General features: G+C 39.3%; 1 protein-coding gene across 8 annotated transcripts in view; it reads right to left on the bottom strand.

Moving 5' to 3' along the window:
- Positions 1 to 17,308, bottom strand: part of KLHL32 (kelch like family member 32) — a 210,781-nt gene that overhangs the window by 86,404 nt on the left and 107,069 nt on the right. For 6 of the 8 annotated variants that reach the window (XM_021693407.1, XM_021693401.1, XM_021693405.1 and 3 more), the window contains one exon: positions 10,014 to 10,229. The exons of the other annotated variants lie outside the window; for them this stretch is intronic. In XM_021693407.1, coding sequence (XP_021549082.1) covers positions 10,014 to 10,229 — 216 coding nt within the window. The remainder of the gene's footprint in view (positions 1 to 10,013; positions 10,230 to 17,308) is intronic. 8 annotated transcript variants of the gene reach the window in all.

The raw sequence follows: 17,308 nt of genomic DNA on the forward strand, positions 1-17,308 counted from the left end.
AGAGAGAGAGAGAACACAAGCAGGGTGAGGGGCAAAGGGAGAAGCAGACTCCCCGCCGAGCAGGGAGCCTGATCTGGAGCTTGATCCCGGGACTCCAGGATCATGACCTGATCCAAAGGCAAGGCGCTTAACTGACTGAGCCACCCAGGTGCCCGATGGTATTGGCTTTTTAAGGCCTGACTTCTTCTGCTCAGAAGGCAGTCTGTGTTTTGACCAAAGAGGAGTGACTTCGGGATACTGAACTCACGGGGGATTTGAAACAGTATTTCCTAGCTGGTTCACAGAGCATGAAGATGAAACGCGAGCCAACCTGAGTAAGTGCCCGTTCTAACCCCCAAACCCAAGAAGTGTGGAGCTGATCATTCTCACGTACCACACAGTCTCTCTACATGGCCTAAATCTTGAAATCATGAAATGAGGAAGGGAAAAAGATTCTTCAGGGGAGTTGGCAAACCTGGTAAATCAACCCCTTTGTTTATTATTTAATTGGGCTTCACTCCAAAGAGTGAACAGTCCCAGAAGTGGGCAGAATAAGAAATCGCTCACAGTCCTCCACAAGTCCAACGTCATTCTCACAGCCAGACAGGGATGCTTAAACTGTATTTGCCTCTTAACGAAGTGCTGTCCTTTCTGGATGGAGAGGTTCAGTTTTACTTTCAGCTGTGAGTAATTTCCCATTGTGATTGGCTGACTTATAGTCAATTTAGTATAATTAATGCCAAATTACACTGTAATTCACATAGAATTACAAATTAAAAGCTATATTAAGAGCAAATGAATTAATCAAAATTAATGATATTATACTCACTTGTTTTAAAGTGTTAATAAGATAGGTCCTTCTAAAACGTTTAAAGTTCACAGCACCATCCATCACTCCTTCAATTACCTGATTTCCTTGTGTGGTCAGAGGAGGTAGCATGTGGGCATTTTTCATCAACAAGAACACACACAAAGAAGATGTGTGCATTCCATCTCTAGCTTGCAGGGCTCCTTTTGGCTTTTATTCTTGAAGCATAAGTAATGTCTGTGTCACTTACTGACACTGACATGTAATACTCCCTCTAGACAAAGGGAAGCAATGTCCAGAATTTGTTATATCTATCTCTAGAATTCATCAAGAATTGTTTTGTTTTGTTTTTCTAAGAGGATTTTTCTTCCTGGTTATGTTTTGTCTACCACAACATCGAAGTCTGTTTGCATTCCTCCAACATAACCCCCGCAAATCACAAAGAAGTGGTCAGACTAGGGAGTAGGACCTCAACCCAGAGAACGTATGACTCTGTATCATGGGCACAAAAGAAGTCTGAGAGTTATCTTTATGAATGCTGCCGACAATTGTTATCTATTCTAGAATGGCCGCCTTTCTCCTCCAGATGTGCCAAGTTGAGGTGTTCTTTATTTATACATGGGGCAAAAGTTCTGGAGGCAGGAGCGGAAGAAGCAGTGGATAAGGATGTCAGTATTCAACAATGTCAAGGCGTCTACATCTCTTTCGAATATAAATAATTTTGGAGCCTCTGAGCCACTCCATGGTTAATTTTAGATCCTGTCCATTAGAATGCCAGGAACAGGAAATCTCTATGGTCTTCATGGCCACTGGACACTCAATTGGCCTGATAAGGATTCCCACAGAAATAGTCTGGGAAGCAGGATATGGGCCACAGAATCCTTTCTTCTGGAAAGAGACAAACATTTATCAATTCCAATAAATTAATTTTTTTCTCCTTTTCTCTTAAGCCCCATATTTAGGCCATCACCCAATTGTCAATCTCTGCTACCTATATTTCTAAATTTTCAACGTGCGGTTCATAAAATAAAAATATAATGATTAATCATTTCCATTCATTCCATCCAATTTCCAACAGCCTGAAGACTTCCCACCACACAGTCTATACAGCTGCAGCAAAAATAATGGCGCTCCAGGTTCTCTTTCAAACCGATTTAAAGCCCTTGATGGGATTTTAAAGTGATCCTCCCTTGTGGGCCTTCTCTTCCTGCTTCATACTTCATCACCTGTGCCTCGAAGGAATGCAAGGTGGCTCCCTGCCTCAGCCAGAATTCTCCAGTCACTTCTCCTCATCAAACCACCTAGAGCCCCAATTTTCCAGGCTCTGATAAAGAAAGACCCTCAGCTACAATTTCTCGTACTGCTTTTATTGGAGTCATGTTTGCAACTTCCCACAAAGCCACACAACAGGTGAAAATGAAAATTGGTCATTTATTAGGAAATGTATACTGCTGGATTACTCATTATAGATTAATAGAACCTCTTTGACATATGAGAAGACATGTCAGGTACTTCGAGTTTCCGTTTTCTTAGAGATCTGGTATATTTCAAGAGAATACAGTGCGACCTACGTTGAATATATACTGTGAAGTGAGTCAATCACTTGCCCTCTGTGAGCTTCAGTTTCCTGACTTGTTAAAATTTGGGTAATATTTGCTTTATCAACTTTAACAGGCTGATGAGAGACTCAAATGAAATTATGTATGGAAAAATGCTTTTAAAATATAAAGCTCTCCAGGATTATAAAGAATTGTTATTATTGCTGTTATTATTATTGATGAACTTCTGTGCCTAGCCTCAGGGTTTCTATCTCATATACAGCTTTAGTTGGGTTTTATTTTTAAATCCCTGATAACCCAGGTAGCAGCAAATATTACTGCAGGCCACCAATGCATAGATAATATTCTCCAGCCATCTTTTCCCTTCCCATGGCAGCAACAACAAAGTATCAGTCTGGAAACAACATGAATCACAGTGAAAATTAGAAGCAGAGAACATAAATATGTCATATCTCATAAATCACCTTGTTGTTCTGTTGTGCTCATTAAAAAAAAAAAAAAGGAAAAAAAAAACCCCGATTAACTCATGGGAACAGCAGCACATGAATACAAGTTAGGTCTCCTGTAATTTCTGATAATCACTGCCCCTCACAGCTACTTGACAACACACAGCTCTAGTGCTGAGGATTAGCTGAAGCAAAGTCCCTCTGAAATGAATGTGTCACGCATCTTGCAAAGGCACACAGCCCAGACAAACAACGGCAAGGCCACCAGTCAAGCTCCTGGGATGCGTCCTCACTGAGGAATTAGTGGCATGTCCATCAGGATGAATGACTAAATATCCACTCTGGCAGCTTCGAGCACCAGGCCATGAAATAGCAGCATTGCTCAGTGTCCAGCTGGGGGCCCTCAGAGGATAAAACACCCTCCGGGCACAGCACTATTTGGGATGCGAAGGAGCCACAGTTTATTCTCTTCCCTAACACCCATAAGAAGGAAGAGGAGATATCCCCCTTACATTTATAGAAAAGATGGTATGTAGCGGGGAGGGAATGCCAGATGTTTCAGGAAGAAAATCGAGAAATGGTACACATTTAATTAGGTTAAGGAATGGGAAGTAAAAAAATAAAATGGGATACCATAAAGATGCCCAGAAAGTACCTTTCTGAAAAAAAAATAGTAATGCCACATGCGTATATGAAATTGAATTGAGGAAGGCTGGGAATATAATGAAAGATTATAATTTTGTTTGGGGATGAGCATTTTCAGGCCATAGCATTTTATTCTAATTCTAGTTACCAAGGTCCAAGTGTTAAAAATGATAATGCTCCTCACATTATTTTCTGATTAAATGACCATCCACAGTCTGATTTCTTTGAGGCTTCGACTGCACCACACGGACTGACAAAGGTTTGCAAAGCTGTTTAGCGGGTACAGACAATGAACAAGAGTTAACAACAAAGAAAGCACTGAGGGAAAGGGAAAGGGACGCTACGTCGTGTTGAAATGCCCAAACAAAAGCATTTCATTTTCCAACATACCCAGATCATGTCAACATGCCCCAAATTAGCAAATTATTTGGCACAGGTCAGTCCCCACTGGGAAAGAATCAAGCATGGTGGGAAAGAGTAGCAGGTGGGAAGCTTCACATCAGACTCTAAGATCCACGAAAGCAGGGCCATGTCAGTCCTTTCCACTCTGACTGCCCAGAACCTGCCACATAGCAGGCAAAAGTAGGACTCAATAGCACATGATTGGGTAGGGCAGACACTCAATAACAATTTGAAATAAATGAAGGAATGAATGAAGTGCATACCGTAGAGCACAGGGTCAGAACTAACAACATGACACAGACATGGATGGAGGCAGGCTTGGCCATTATCCTTTCAATCTCTGGGCACCACAACAGAGAACACAAATGGTCCAGCCCTTCCAAATTTCTTTTAAAGTCACAGGAGGGACGCTTGGGTGGCTCAGTTGGTGAAGTGTCTGCCTTCGGCTCAGGTCATGATCCGGGGTTCTGGGACTGAGCCGATGTCGGGCTCCCTGCTCAGCGGGGAGTCCGCTCCTCCCTCTGCCTACGCCGGCTGCTCCCCTGCTCGTGCTCTCTCTCTCTGACAAATAAATAAATAAAATCTTTAAAAAAAAGTCACAGGATTAATTTGATACACCTCTGTGTCCATTACCCCCAAGTACTTCTGAGCTTGAATTTAGAAGCTATGGACCAGAGTAGGAAGGGCCCAAGAATGAGAAGACATGAATTTGATCTCTAGCCTTGTTACCTCAGTTTTTTCATTTGCACCATAGGACAACAAAGCAATGATAAATGCAGAAGCATTCTCGAAACTGTGATATGATACTCAAATATGAAGTATTATGACAGTACTGTTTATAAAGGTTTTTTTTTAAAGATTTTATTTATTTATTCATGAGAGACAGAGAGAAGCAGAGGGAGAAGCAGGCTCCCAAGGAGCAGGGAGCCCAATGCGGGACTCAATCCTAGGACCCTGGGATCATGACCTGAGCCGAAGGCAGACGCTTAACCATCTGAGCCACCCAGGCGCCTGACAGTACTGTTTAACATAGAGTCCTGTTCAAAGTCCTTGCTTCCCCCTGGCCAGAAGTACATTTGGGTCAATTTATAATGTAAGAGATAAAAGATGTCAGCTGCGTATATCCCAAGTGCCCTCTACTTTCTAACCATAAAGGAATAGTTGCTTTTGGTTTGGGCTCATTTTCTGGGACTCCTTTTAAATCAAACTGTAAGTGGGTGGTTTTGTGGTATAGATAAAAGCCTGGAAGGGGCTTGTCAAAAAACAAAAACACAGCATCTGAGGTTGTTGACTACTCTAAACAATGTGTGACTCATGTCTCTAAAGATATAAAGTAAATGTGTTATTAGCAGTATGACTTACGGAACCAAATTTCCAACAAAATATAAGGAAAAATGCAGTTTTAAAAGGCCAAACTCAGGGGCACCTGGGGGGCTCAGTTGCTTAAGCAGCCAACTCTTGATACCAGCTCAGGTCTAGATCTCAGGGTCGTGAGTTCAAGCCCTGTGTTGGGCTCCATGCTGGGCTCCTACTTAAAATATAAATAAATAAATAAATAAATAAATAAATAAATAAATAAATAAATAAATAAATAAATAAATAAAAATTAAAAAAAATAAAATGAAAGGCCAAACTCATTTTGTAAACCAATTCCTAGAATGAACCCAGCCCCGTGTAGGAATAGTAGGATGTATTCTTATCCATTCAATACATTTTAATATTCAATACATTTTAATATGAAAACTCTACATTACTGTTTTTATTTATTATTTATAGAGAGCAAGAGAACAAGGCAGTGTTCAATGCAAACATAACAGGCACAGCCTCTGCCTCCGGGGACACACAAAGACAAATGCAAACATGACTACCCCCAAACCCAAACCAGGGGACTCAGCCCTCTTGCCATACTAAAGTAGAACATGACCAGGGTAAAGGAGACTGTCCTTGCTGAGGTCTGATCCCATTTAATGTCAGTGATGTGACCACTGAATTGTCTGGTCAGAATACAAAAGGAGGGGTCCTCAACCCAAGGTTAATAAAGAAAGAAAGCATTGATGTACGTACTGTTCTTATAGTAAGTCCTCTTCACTGAAAATAGCAATCAGTAAATAAATTAATAATTGAACAAAAACCAAAGTTCTTCACATTCAGAGATGAAACTAAACTAAATCTAACTCAATAATGGAATATTTCTGGAAAGCTTTTTACCCCAGGACCTAGCTTCTAACACTGTACCTAGCATGTAATAGGTGCTCAAGAAATATTCACTTTTATTTCCACAAACTATCTTTATCCATTTTAAAATATCCTTCTTGTTTCTGCTACTTCAGAGATGAAATAAAATCCAGAGAGCTGAACTAATGGTTTAAAATCGGGGGCAGCTGGGTGGCTCAGACAGTTAAGCATCTGACTCTTGATATTGACTTAGGTCATGATCTCAGAGTCCTGAGATAAAGCCCTGTGTTGGGCTCCGCACTCAGCATGGAGTCTGCTTGAGTTTTTCTCTCTCCCTCTCCCTCTGCCATTCCCCCCACTTTCTCTCTCTCTCTAAAAATAGATAAATAAATCTTTTAAAAAATATCATAAAGATCCCTCCTATTTGGGGCGAGGCATGGGAAAGGAAAACCGAGTTAACAAACCTATACTCGGCCTTACACTCCAGCACAGTTTTGGGCATTTCATAGGTGCTCGATAAATAGTGATGGATGGAGAACCACATCTTCTCTATGTGCTAGCAAATGTAAGAATTTACATCACATTCAGGCTTTTTCCACTCCCATGAAAAGTAATCTCTGAGCCCTCATTCTGGTAAGAAAGAATCTGGGGTAGAAGAGGCAGATAATGCATTTTCCTCGGAAAAAAACTGGATTGGCCAGGACTTCCTATGAAAATGAAAACAGACCCAATACGTGGGAATGGTATGGAATGGTTCATTATTTCACTCAAGTTTTATAGCAGGACCCCGGCTCAGTAATCTGAAACTCTATGTTGAATCTAACAGGAAAAATTTAACAAGACCCTACTGAAACAAAGTCCTACGTTAGAGCTAAAACCCGAAAGCCAAACAAAACTGGTAGAGATTTGCCAGGTCACGAACACGTGTGACCTCATGCCCCACGTTTCCTCTCCAGCTGATTTGCTCATTTTTAGTCTCCTGTTTCTTTGAGCCCCATAACCAATTTGGTGTCTTTCATCTGGAACCTAGAAATCACTGGCCTTGAAACATCAGACCAAATTGTTAAGCTGAATTGAACTGAATTTTTTAAAAAGCATTTTTCTGAGGGGACTTCTATGCCTTTATACACTAAAGTGTGTATACGGTGCAATTCTCTACATTACCCTATGAATGTAAAGAGAAGTTACCTAACAGGCCGAGTAGTTTCAGACCATGGAAGGGAGGAAAAATTATTTATAGGGGATGAAGAAGCCCTCGGTGAGAGAAGAGACTTAAAGTTTAAAAAGGTCAGATGAGGGGGAAGAGCAGATATAAGGCATAATCTTGGGGGATTTCACAGGTTTTCAGATCCACAGAATGGTTATTACAGCCTGCAGCACATTTTATCAGGAAAGGAAGCGGATAAGGGACAGCAGGAGAAAGTAAAAAAGAGTTTGTTCAGTGAGGATTATTTGAAGGGTCTTATGACGTCTTCAGAGACAGACTGCGTGAAATCTGGTGAAAAATGAAAATGAGACCTTTTACCAAAAGAAAGGGAATGTCCCAGATTACATTATCAGTTGACAGCGGAAGAAGCACATGTGTAAACATGTGCACCCACGTGCGTGTGTGTGTGCATGTATGTGTGTGTGTGTGTGTGTTTACTGGGCTCTCGCCTTAAGTTACTAGTTGCACATATTAATCAAAGAGCACTACCCCTCCATCTGCTTTTCTATTACCTGTCCTACTTTGTGTCAATTTCCTTTCTCCTCCCCCACATCCCTTGACTCACTGTTCTTCTTTAAGACATGGGATGGGGATTTGTCAAAGTCAATGAGCACTTTATTACAGTGAGAACGTTCCATAATGAACAATTCAGCAATTTAATGAGATTCTGTAGATTTGTCTCCAGCCTGTCCATCAAGATTCACTTCTATAAAGCACCCTGACACTAATCCTCTGGCATACCCAATCTTCACCCAGGGCTGAATATTAGATTCTTCCCTGGTATATTGCATTACTAGTATAACCTCAGCAAAAATGATGAACTTAACTATACTTGAGGCAATATAGCTGGTCTGATTTAATTTTTCTCTATTGGGTTGAGTATGAGGGAATTACGTATTTACTAAGATAAAGCAAAACAGTTTCTTATTGCCTGCTGAATGCCTAAATCGATCATATTTATGTGAGTCTTTTAATTCTTTCTTGAGGACCAGGTACAAAAAAGATATTGCCTGCAGCAGGAAGCAGTTTTTAAAATTCTACATGATAATATTGGTAACCTTTGGAGATGCAATTATGATAACTCTTAAGTGGACAGTATGGAATTTTTTTTGGATACTCAGACATCTGCACATTACCTCTCTGGCAGTCCCTTCAACCATGCCACAAAAAGAGATAGAAGCCACAAGGATGACTGGCTCAGATTTTAATTCAGTTAGAAATAATTAAATGCAGAATTCATTCCAAGTCTTTCTTTTTCCCTTTGGGAAATGAAGAAAAATTTGGCAACCTCCCACTTTGAACTGACCAGAAAATGTTGATGATTTGTGTTTATAGGGGAGAACCACAGATAATTAAAATTCATACCAAAACTCGTCCTCACCAACTTTTGACCTCTGCCTGAACAAACATTATCAGAAATACCTAAGAAGGAGAAAGAAAATATGGATTATTCTTTTTCCTTATATTTTCTTTGTCAAGACAGTGTGGAATACTGGACAGATGAGGACAGGGGTCTGCAGACTTAGATTTGTAGGCTGGCTCTGCTCTGTAACTCTGAGCAAGGCACTGAAGCCCCATTTTGCTCATCTGGACGATGGGGTGATAACAACTATTCTTCAAGCCCATTGTGAAAATAAGTCAATAAGTTTGCAAAGAGTCTGGGTCCTGGAAGGCCCTCACTACACCATAGCTCTTATTATTCTCAGTGGTGGAGCAACAGTAAAGAAGGAAGTTGCTGATTAATGTAAATAAAGAAAGAAATAAGAGAGAAAGACATCAGAAAAATTATCAGTGAATAGAGTCAGGTGCTGGATAATTAACAGCTCCCTCTGCCTGTTCTGGCCAGAGTTAAAGTACTCTCCAAATGTCATTTGCTAAGATACCAGGAATTTACCGTCCCATCAGCTAACAGAAGACTTCATATTTTCTCTTGTATTCTGTATATAAATAGCATGAACATGGATATAAATAAAATATATGTCTTATTTGTTTCTACTTCATGTTTCTGTATATAAATAAAATGATCGTGAAATCTTGAAGGTATAACAAGATGGCTAGCCAGCATTCAGACAGTGAGGTGGTTGATGTAAAACGAAAGTGATAAGATGGGCTCTGACTGTTCCCCAAAGACACCATGTGGATTGTTCAAGTAAAGCCAGTGGGGATGAGCAGAAAAGGATTTAAACTGAATAATCAACCTGAAAACACAAAACATCCTTCCATCCCCTAGACAAAGGATATTTGGAAAGAATGCTACGTCAGGCGAAAGGCAGGGCTTAGGAAAATGGCAATGAATGCAGAATTAACTAAAGAGGGAGATTTTTCCACTGCTGTGCAAGAAGAGCTTCATTTCATTTAAGGTCCCAGCTGCTCTCAGCTGCAACAAAGAAATGTTTCAGAATCTATTCTGATTCCATCGGTCTTAAATAATATGCATATGTGGCGCTTGACAATCCATTTTTCTCACGTTCAGTTTAAGAAACTATCTATTGGGAGAAAGAAATTCTTGACTCTTTCTGATGTAACCACCCCCCCTTAGGGTTTTGGGAAGCCCCAGCAAGGGTCTGAGAAACCACACCTGTGACAGCCCGAGTTAAGCTGAGCAAAGGCTGAGGCCTCCGACCCTCAAGGGCTGGTGTTCTCCAATCACTTGCCCATCAAGGGAGCACGACTTCTGACTTTGAGGAGAACCAAACCAGACAAAATAGTTATCATTGCTCCTCAACTGTTCAACTTTTAACCATTCTGTGCCTTTTCCCTGCCAAAAGAAGACCCATGCAGAGCGCCCTTACCTGCCAGATCTGCTCTTCACTCAGGGAGGTCAGGCGGTCGCTCTTCAGAACCTCCTGGAGCAGACAATAAGGAAGCGTTAGAACGTCTTCTGGGCGACTCTTCAGGAGCTCAGAGAGATGTTTCACTAAGAAATCGATCACTGCCTTCTCCAGCAAAGTGAGGTTAAAGAGGTCAGCAAGTCTGTACAGATCCAAGTAATTAAAGCTATTTAATTCCTGGGTGCCAAAAAAATAAAAATGGGGGGAAAAAAGATCTCTTAGAAATTAATCCAAGAAAGAGCAGGCAAGAAATTCAGACTGACTCACTAAGGTTTGTATGACAGGAGTGGGGGAAATGGGACTCCACTGATAATGTTAAAAAAAAAAAAATCTCTTAATTATGAGACTCTGGCAGAGAACTGCATGTTCTAGAATTCATTTCTCCTTACTTTGCCCCTCTTAAAACATGTATTTAAAGACATCTTATTTTTTAAATTTTTTAATTTATTTTTGAGAGAGGGAGCGAGAGAGAGCACAAGTGGGGGCGGGGCAGAGGGAGAAGCAGGCTCCCCGCTGAGCAGGGAGCCCAATGTGGGACTCAATCCCAGGACCCTGGGATCATGACCTGAACTGAAGGTAGACACTTAACTGACTGAGCCACCCAGGTGCCCTAAAGGCATTTTAATAAAGGAGTTGAAAGAAGTTTCTGATTTCACTGACTGAAATGTTACTTTGCAACTTTTCAAGAAAATTTTACCAATGAAGAAAATTGATTTTTCTATCCTTTCTGTATTTTACAGCTCTCAGGCGAGAAGTTTGTTCGACTACAAAAATGTGAGTTCAGGTAAAGTAGGAGTCGTGATTAGATGACACAAACTATATGAAGGCAGACTGACTCTACTTTTTCCAAAACTTCAAATGAAGTATGTCTTCGAGTAAAGACAACCCATCCTGACTTGAAATTAAAACACAGATTTTTTACACGTAAGGTCTCAGGAAATGAAGGAATCTAACAGAAAAGATTCTTGTCCTGAATAATTCTATATTGAACCTACCTAAGATGAGCAATTTATAATTGTTCTTTATTTTTTGTTAGCCTCAAACATTCAGACAACCAATGACAATCTTTCCTTCTTATTCAAAGAGTTCCTGTAGCAATGCTCATTTTGGGGGGATTTTCCCTGTCTCTACCAGTTCTCAAGTTCATAGCCATGGCTCTAAAATAATGCACCCAGAGAGCCATGACTCCTGTGGAAACTTCCTTTAATTCTGCAAGAATCGCAGTGGGCACACAGGCCTGATGATAGAAAACGTACCTATTTCAAGTAGAATGAAAGTCCTGTTTCCCATTTTTATTCTTATATTTTTTTAGATTTTATTATGTTATGTTAGTCACCATACATTACATCATTAGTTTGGCTTTTTTTTTAAAGATTTTTATTTATTTATTTATTTGACAGAGAGAGAGATAGTGAGAGCAGGAACACAAGCAGGGGGAGTGGGAGAGGGAGAAGCAGGCTTCCTGCCGAGCAGGGAGCCAGATGTGGGACTCGATCCCAGGACCCCGGGATCACGACCTGAGCCGAAGGCAGACGCTTAACGACTGAGCCACCCAGGTGCCCACATCATTAGTTTTTGATGTAGTGTTCCATGATTCATTGTTTGCATATAACACGCAGTACTCCATTCAATACATGCCCTCCTTAGTACCCATCACCAGGCTAACCATCCCCTTCCCTTCTAAAACCCTCAGTTTGTTTCAAAGAGTCCATAGTCTCTCATGGTTCGTCTCCCCCTCTGATTTCCCTCCCTTCATTTTTCCTTTCCTACTATCTTCTTCTTTTTTTTTTTTTTAACATATAATGTATTATTTGTTTCAGAGGTACAGGTCTGTGATTCATCAGTCTTACTCAGCACTCACCATAGCACATACCCTCCCCAATGTCTATCACCCAGCCACCCCATCCCTCCCACCTCTCCCTTCTGCAGCCACCCTCAGTTTGTTTCCTGAGATTAAGAATTCCTCATATCAGTGAGATCATATGATACTTGTCTTTCTCTGATTGGCTTATTTCCGTTTAGCATAATACCCTCTAGTTCCATCCACGGTGTTGCAAATGGCAAGATTCCATGGTTTTGTTAATGGCTGCATAATATTCCATTGTATATATATACCACATCTTCTTTATCCATTCATCTGTTGATGGACACCTTGGCTCTTTCCATAGTTTGGCTATTGTGGACATTGCTGCTATAAACATTGGGGTGCACATACCCCTTCGGATCACTACATTTGTATCTTTTCCCATTTTTAACTTGAAAATTTTAATATGTGAGCAGTATTTTCCACTAGCTTAAGGAGTGCAGAATACCATCAGATAGCTAATTCACTGATCTATTTAAGTAATTTTCAACATATTTTCACCTTTTCCAGTTATCCAAGAATATTAAGAACTCTTTCTAAAATACTGATATTCTATTTGAATGTATTTGTTTCTAGAATATTTGAAAGTCTAAAGGAATAGGTTCTAAATCTGTGCTGTCCAGCATGGGTAGCCCCTAGCCACAGGTGGCTACTGAGCACTTAAAATATGGCTAGTCTGATTTGAGAGATGCTATAAGTGTTAAAGATACACCAAATGCCAGGAAGAAGAAAAACAGAATGTAAAATATCTCGTTAATAATTTTATATTGATTATATGTTAAAATGATAGTCTTCTGGATATAGCAGGTTAAATATGTAATTATAATTAATTTCACCTGTTTCTTTTTACTTTTTTTTAAGGTTTTATTTGACAGAGAGAGAGAGAGCACAAGCAGGGGGGAGTGGCAGAGGGAGAAGCAGACTCCCCACTGAGCAGGGAGCCTGATATGGGACTCGATCCCAGGACCCTCGGATCGTGACCTGAGCCGAAGGCAGACGCTTAACTGACTGAGCCACCCACGTGCCCCTCTTTTTACTTTTTTTAAATGCAGCTACTAGAAAATTTAGAATGACAATATGTGGCTCCCATTATGTGCTGTTCTACTGAATAAAATGTTAATAAAGAAATTGTAAAAACAGCTCTTTGAGTAACAGTTGCATCCTCATCATGGCTACCTGATTTATTATTATTATTTTTTTACTTTAGATTCTATTTCTTTGGATGGGAGATGATGCTTTAATTATATTCTAACAGGAGTCAAGCTAGATGACGAATCAGCATAAGATTCTGGCTCCTAATAGCTCTATTTGCCAACACAATCGAAAAGGAGTACATACTTACCTTTAAAATTAAGTTTACTACAGATGACCACTAAAATCCAATAAAACTCAAACATCTAAGAGTCCACTCACAGCCATTCAATCAAAATATCCTGGCTTCCCATTCAGCAGATTTTATCAAAGGAATACTGAAGATTTTAACTCTAGCTCCAATTATTTCAAATAATGTTTAAACTTGTTCTCCAAATCTTACTTTTTAGGGTAGGTAAATTTTATTCTGGGAGTACAGAACATGTCACCCTTGTTTCTATAAAGGACTTTAGGACCAATTCCTAGGGATGAATGTTCTTTCTGGTCAGTACATCTATGAAGCTCAGGGTCCTGAATATAATTTTGGCATCCCGGTAAATCACTCTGCAGGCCCCCAGAAGAATGATGGGTGAAGTCAGGGTGGTGTCAGTGCCTTTCAAATACCCCAGGCACATGTCCAAGGCATGGTTCAAGGTCCTGAGGCCGTGCCCAGCAGCACTGCACGGAGAGGCTACCATGTGCAGAAGCAGAAACAGCTAAGCTCAGCAAAGTTAAAGGTGGACAGGCGGAGCCCAGCAAAAATGTTTTTACACTCACTTGTTCTCCTGCCAAAAAGTATATACAACTACAAGTTTGGGAGTGAATTATGTAGTAGCAATCAAATATTCTTTATTAAGCATCTTTATTTCCTATTCGATTAGATGCCTGCAGCTTAAAAGCAGGCTGATTCAGAACTACGGAGAACCCGAGAATTAATTTACCTTAATTGTGGTTCTTTTCTGCTGCGTTTCTTTTGAAGGTAGTCATTGAATGCCCGCTTCCCCAGCCCTGAAATGTTTTCATTTCCTAAGGGTCTAATTTTATATAACCCCCAAATGCAAACTAACAAAGTATTTCATATTAGTAGAGAACTAAGAAGCTAAATGGACAAGTGTCAGCATCTGTCTGAACAGCAAAAGGGAACTAAACTAAGACATATATTCGTGTACAAGAGAAACATCAGCTAAAAGTCTACTCCCTATCTTTACCTTTTCATTTCTCTTCTCTTCTACTTAAAAACATAATTTCCCGGAGCACCTGGGTGGCTCAGTCAGTTGAGTGTCTTACGCTTGGTTTGGGCTCAGGTCATGATCTCAGGGTTGTGAGATTGAGCCCCAAGAACCAGGTGTGGAGCCTGCTTAAGACTCTCTCTCTCCTTGTCCCTCTGCCTCTCCCCACCCCCAAATAAATAAATAAAATCTTTAAAAAAAAACCCAAACACCATAATTTCCCCAAATCTCCAGTGCTTTCTATTCATGTCTAAGGTTTCCACTCCCTTTGCCATGCATACTTAGCACCTCCGTAGTTCAACTGCATAAAGCAGGGAGATCAGGGAAAAAAGATAAACCATCTTCAGTGAGGTCACGATGCCACAACATGCATTCCTCTTGTCGGCGCTTTGTGAGCTTTAAGCAAAATCATCACTTCTTGTCCTTTTGGCTAAGACCATGTGTAAGCAAAATAATACCAATAATGCTGCTTTTAAAGATTCTCATAAATGTGATGTGGGGAGGTGGGAAGCAATGGTTAAATTACATTAAATGCCCACCTATAATACTGTGCATAGAAGAAAATAATCACTGTTATAAAAATAGTGCCATATGTTTCCAGTTATAAAAAGTAATAAATGTTTATTCCATAAAATTTAGGAAAAGTATGGAAAAGAAAACAAAAACCATTCATATTTCACCATGCAGAGATAATCACTATTAATGTTTTCATATACATATTCTAGATTTTTTTTCAAAAAATCTTTTTTATTTATAGAGGAAAAAAAGAATAATTATATTCAGGGACAGCCATCAGTAGCCATAGGCACTTGGAGGCAACCCACATTGGTGAAGAGCAAAGGCCGTACATACAATCAAGTCAACCTAGTTCAAATCCAGCCCTAATACTTACCATTGTCCATGACCTTGGTCAATCACTGAACCTCTCCCATTGTTCCTCAATCACAAAATGGAGAGTTCAACCAGGTCACAGGGTGGTCAGGGGGATAATGAATGAAAAGCTCTTACCACACACAACTTGGCACATGAAAAGTAGACAGTACATTTGGTGGACAAGGAATTATAAAGTATATTTGAGCATTGTTGTTTGGCATCCATAAACCTTGATTCAACACTGATGCAAGGAGGTGAAAATGAAGAATGTGATCCCTTTAGATATCAAAGTAATAAATAACCTGTATCATTAAGTCAGGGAAAAGAAGGATGGCCAAAGTAAAAAATATACAATTGAGTTGTAAACTGATCACACGTTAATGACTTCCTCATCTATATAAGCAGTCCAAACCTCTCTTGGCTTTGAATTCATTTTCCCAACTACCTGTAAGAGGACATCTTCTCTTGGATATTCCACAGAATGGAATGGATAGGGATGTGGTTGGATGACCACATCCAACCATCCACATCAGGATCTCAAAAGGTGGCCCATATTCCTCCCTCTTAACCAGTCATTCACCAAATCCTGTTTGCTCTTCCTCTTTTAGCAGTTCTTACTCTGTTCCTCATCATCTCCTATCCAGACTTCCTACAGCAGAGTCCTGAATTAACATTTCTACCTCCAGTATCAAATTCTCAAACCTCTCTTTTTACAAGAATCTGACTATACTGATCACCTGTTAAAAACTCACAAACAAGGCCTATCTCAAGAAACAAGAAAAATCTCAAATAAACAATCTAACCTTACACCTAAAAAAGCCAGAAAACAAGAACAAAGCCCAACGTTAGTAGAAGTAAGAAAATAATAAATATTGGAGCAGAAATAAATGAAATAGAGATTAAAAAAAAAACATCAGAAAATATCAATGAAACCAGCAGCTGGTTATTTGTAAAGATAAATAATACTGATAAACCTATACCCAGATTCATCAAGAAAAAAAGAGAGAGGACAAAATAAATAAGAAACAAAAGAGATGTAACAACTGACACCACAGAAATATAAAGGATTATAAGAGTCTATCACAAAAAATTATATACCAACAAATTGGACAAACCAGAAGAAATGAATAAATTCCTAGAAACATAAAATCTCCCAAAACTCAATCAGAAAGTAATAGAAACTCTCAACACACCAATTACTAGTACAGAAATTGAACTGGTAATCAAAAAACTCAAAACAAACAAAAGTCCAGGACCAGACAGCTTCACTGAGAAATTCTACCAAACATTTAAAGAAGAGTTAATATCTGTTCTTCACAGACTATTCCAAAAAACAGAAGAGGAAGGAAAGCTTTCAAATATATTCTACAAGGCCAGCATTGTCCTGATATGAAAATTAGACAAGGGCACTACAAAAAAAAAAAAAAGAGAGAGAACTACAGGCCAATAATATCCCAGATGAACATAGATGCAAAGATCCTCAATGAAATATTAGCAAACCACATTCAACAATACATTAAAAGGATAATTCACCACAATCAAGCGTGATTTATTATGGGAATGCAAGGATGGTTCAAAATCCACAAATCAATAAACATGATACACCACACATCAACAAAACAAAGGATAAAAATCATATGATCATCTCAACAGATGAAGAACAAACATTTGACAAAGTTCAACATCCATTCATGATAAAAACTCAACAAAGTGGGTTTAGAGAGGTCATACCTCAACATAATAAAGGCCATATATGATAAACCCACAGCTAACATCATACACGGTGGTGAAAAATTGAGAGTTTTCTTCTAAAATCATGAGCAAGACAAGAATGTACACTCTTGCCACTTTTATTCAACATAGTACTGAAGTCCTAGGCATGGAAATCAGAAAAGAGAAGGAAATAAAAGTCATCCAAATTGGTAAGGAAAAACTGAAACTTTCACTATATTTGCAGATAGCATGATACCTTATATAGAAAACTCTAAAAATTCCACCAAAAAACTACTAGGAGTAACAAATGAATTCAGTGAAGTTGCAAGACACAAAATTAATATACAGAAATCAATTATGTTTCTATACAGTAATAACAAAGTAGCAGAAAGAAAATTAAGAAAACAATTCCATTTATAATTGTACCAAAAAGAATAAAATACCTA

This window comes from Neomonachus schauinslandi, chromosome 8 (genome assembly GCF_002201575.2).
Source record: "Neomonachus schauinslandi chromosome 8, ASM220157v2, whole genome shotgun sequence".
NCBI classification, from domain to species: Eukaryota; Metazoa; Chordata; class Mammalia; order Carnivora; family Phocidae; genus Neomonachus; species Neomonachus schauinslandi.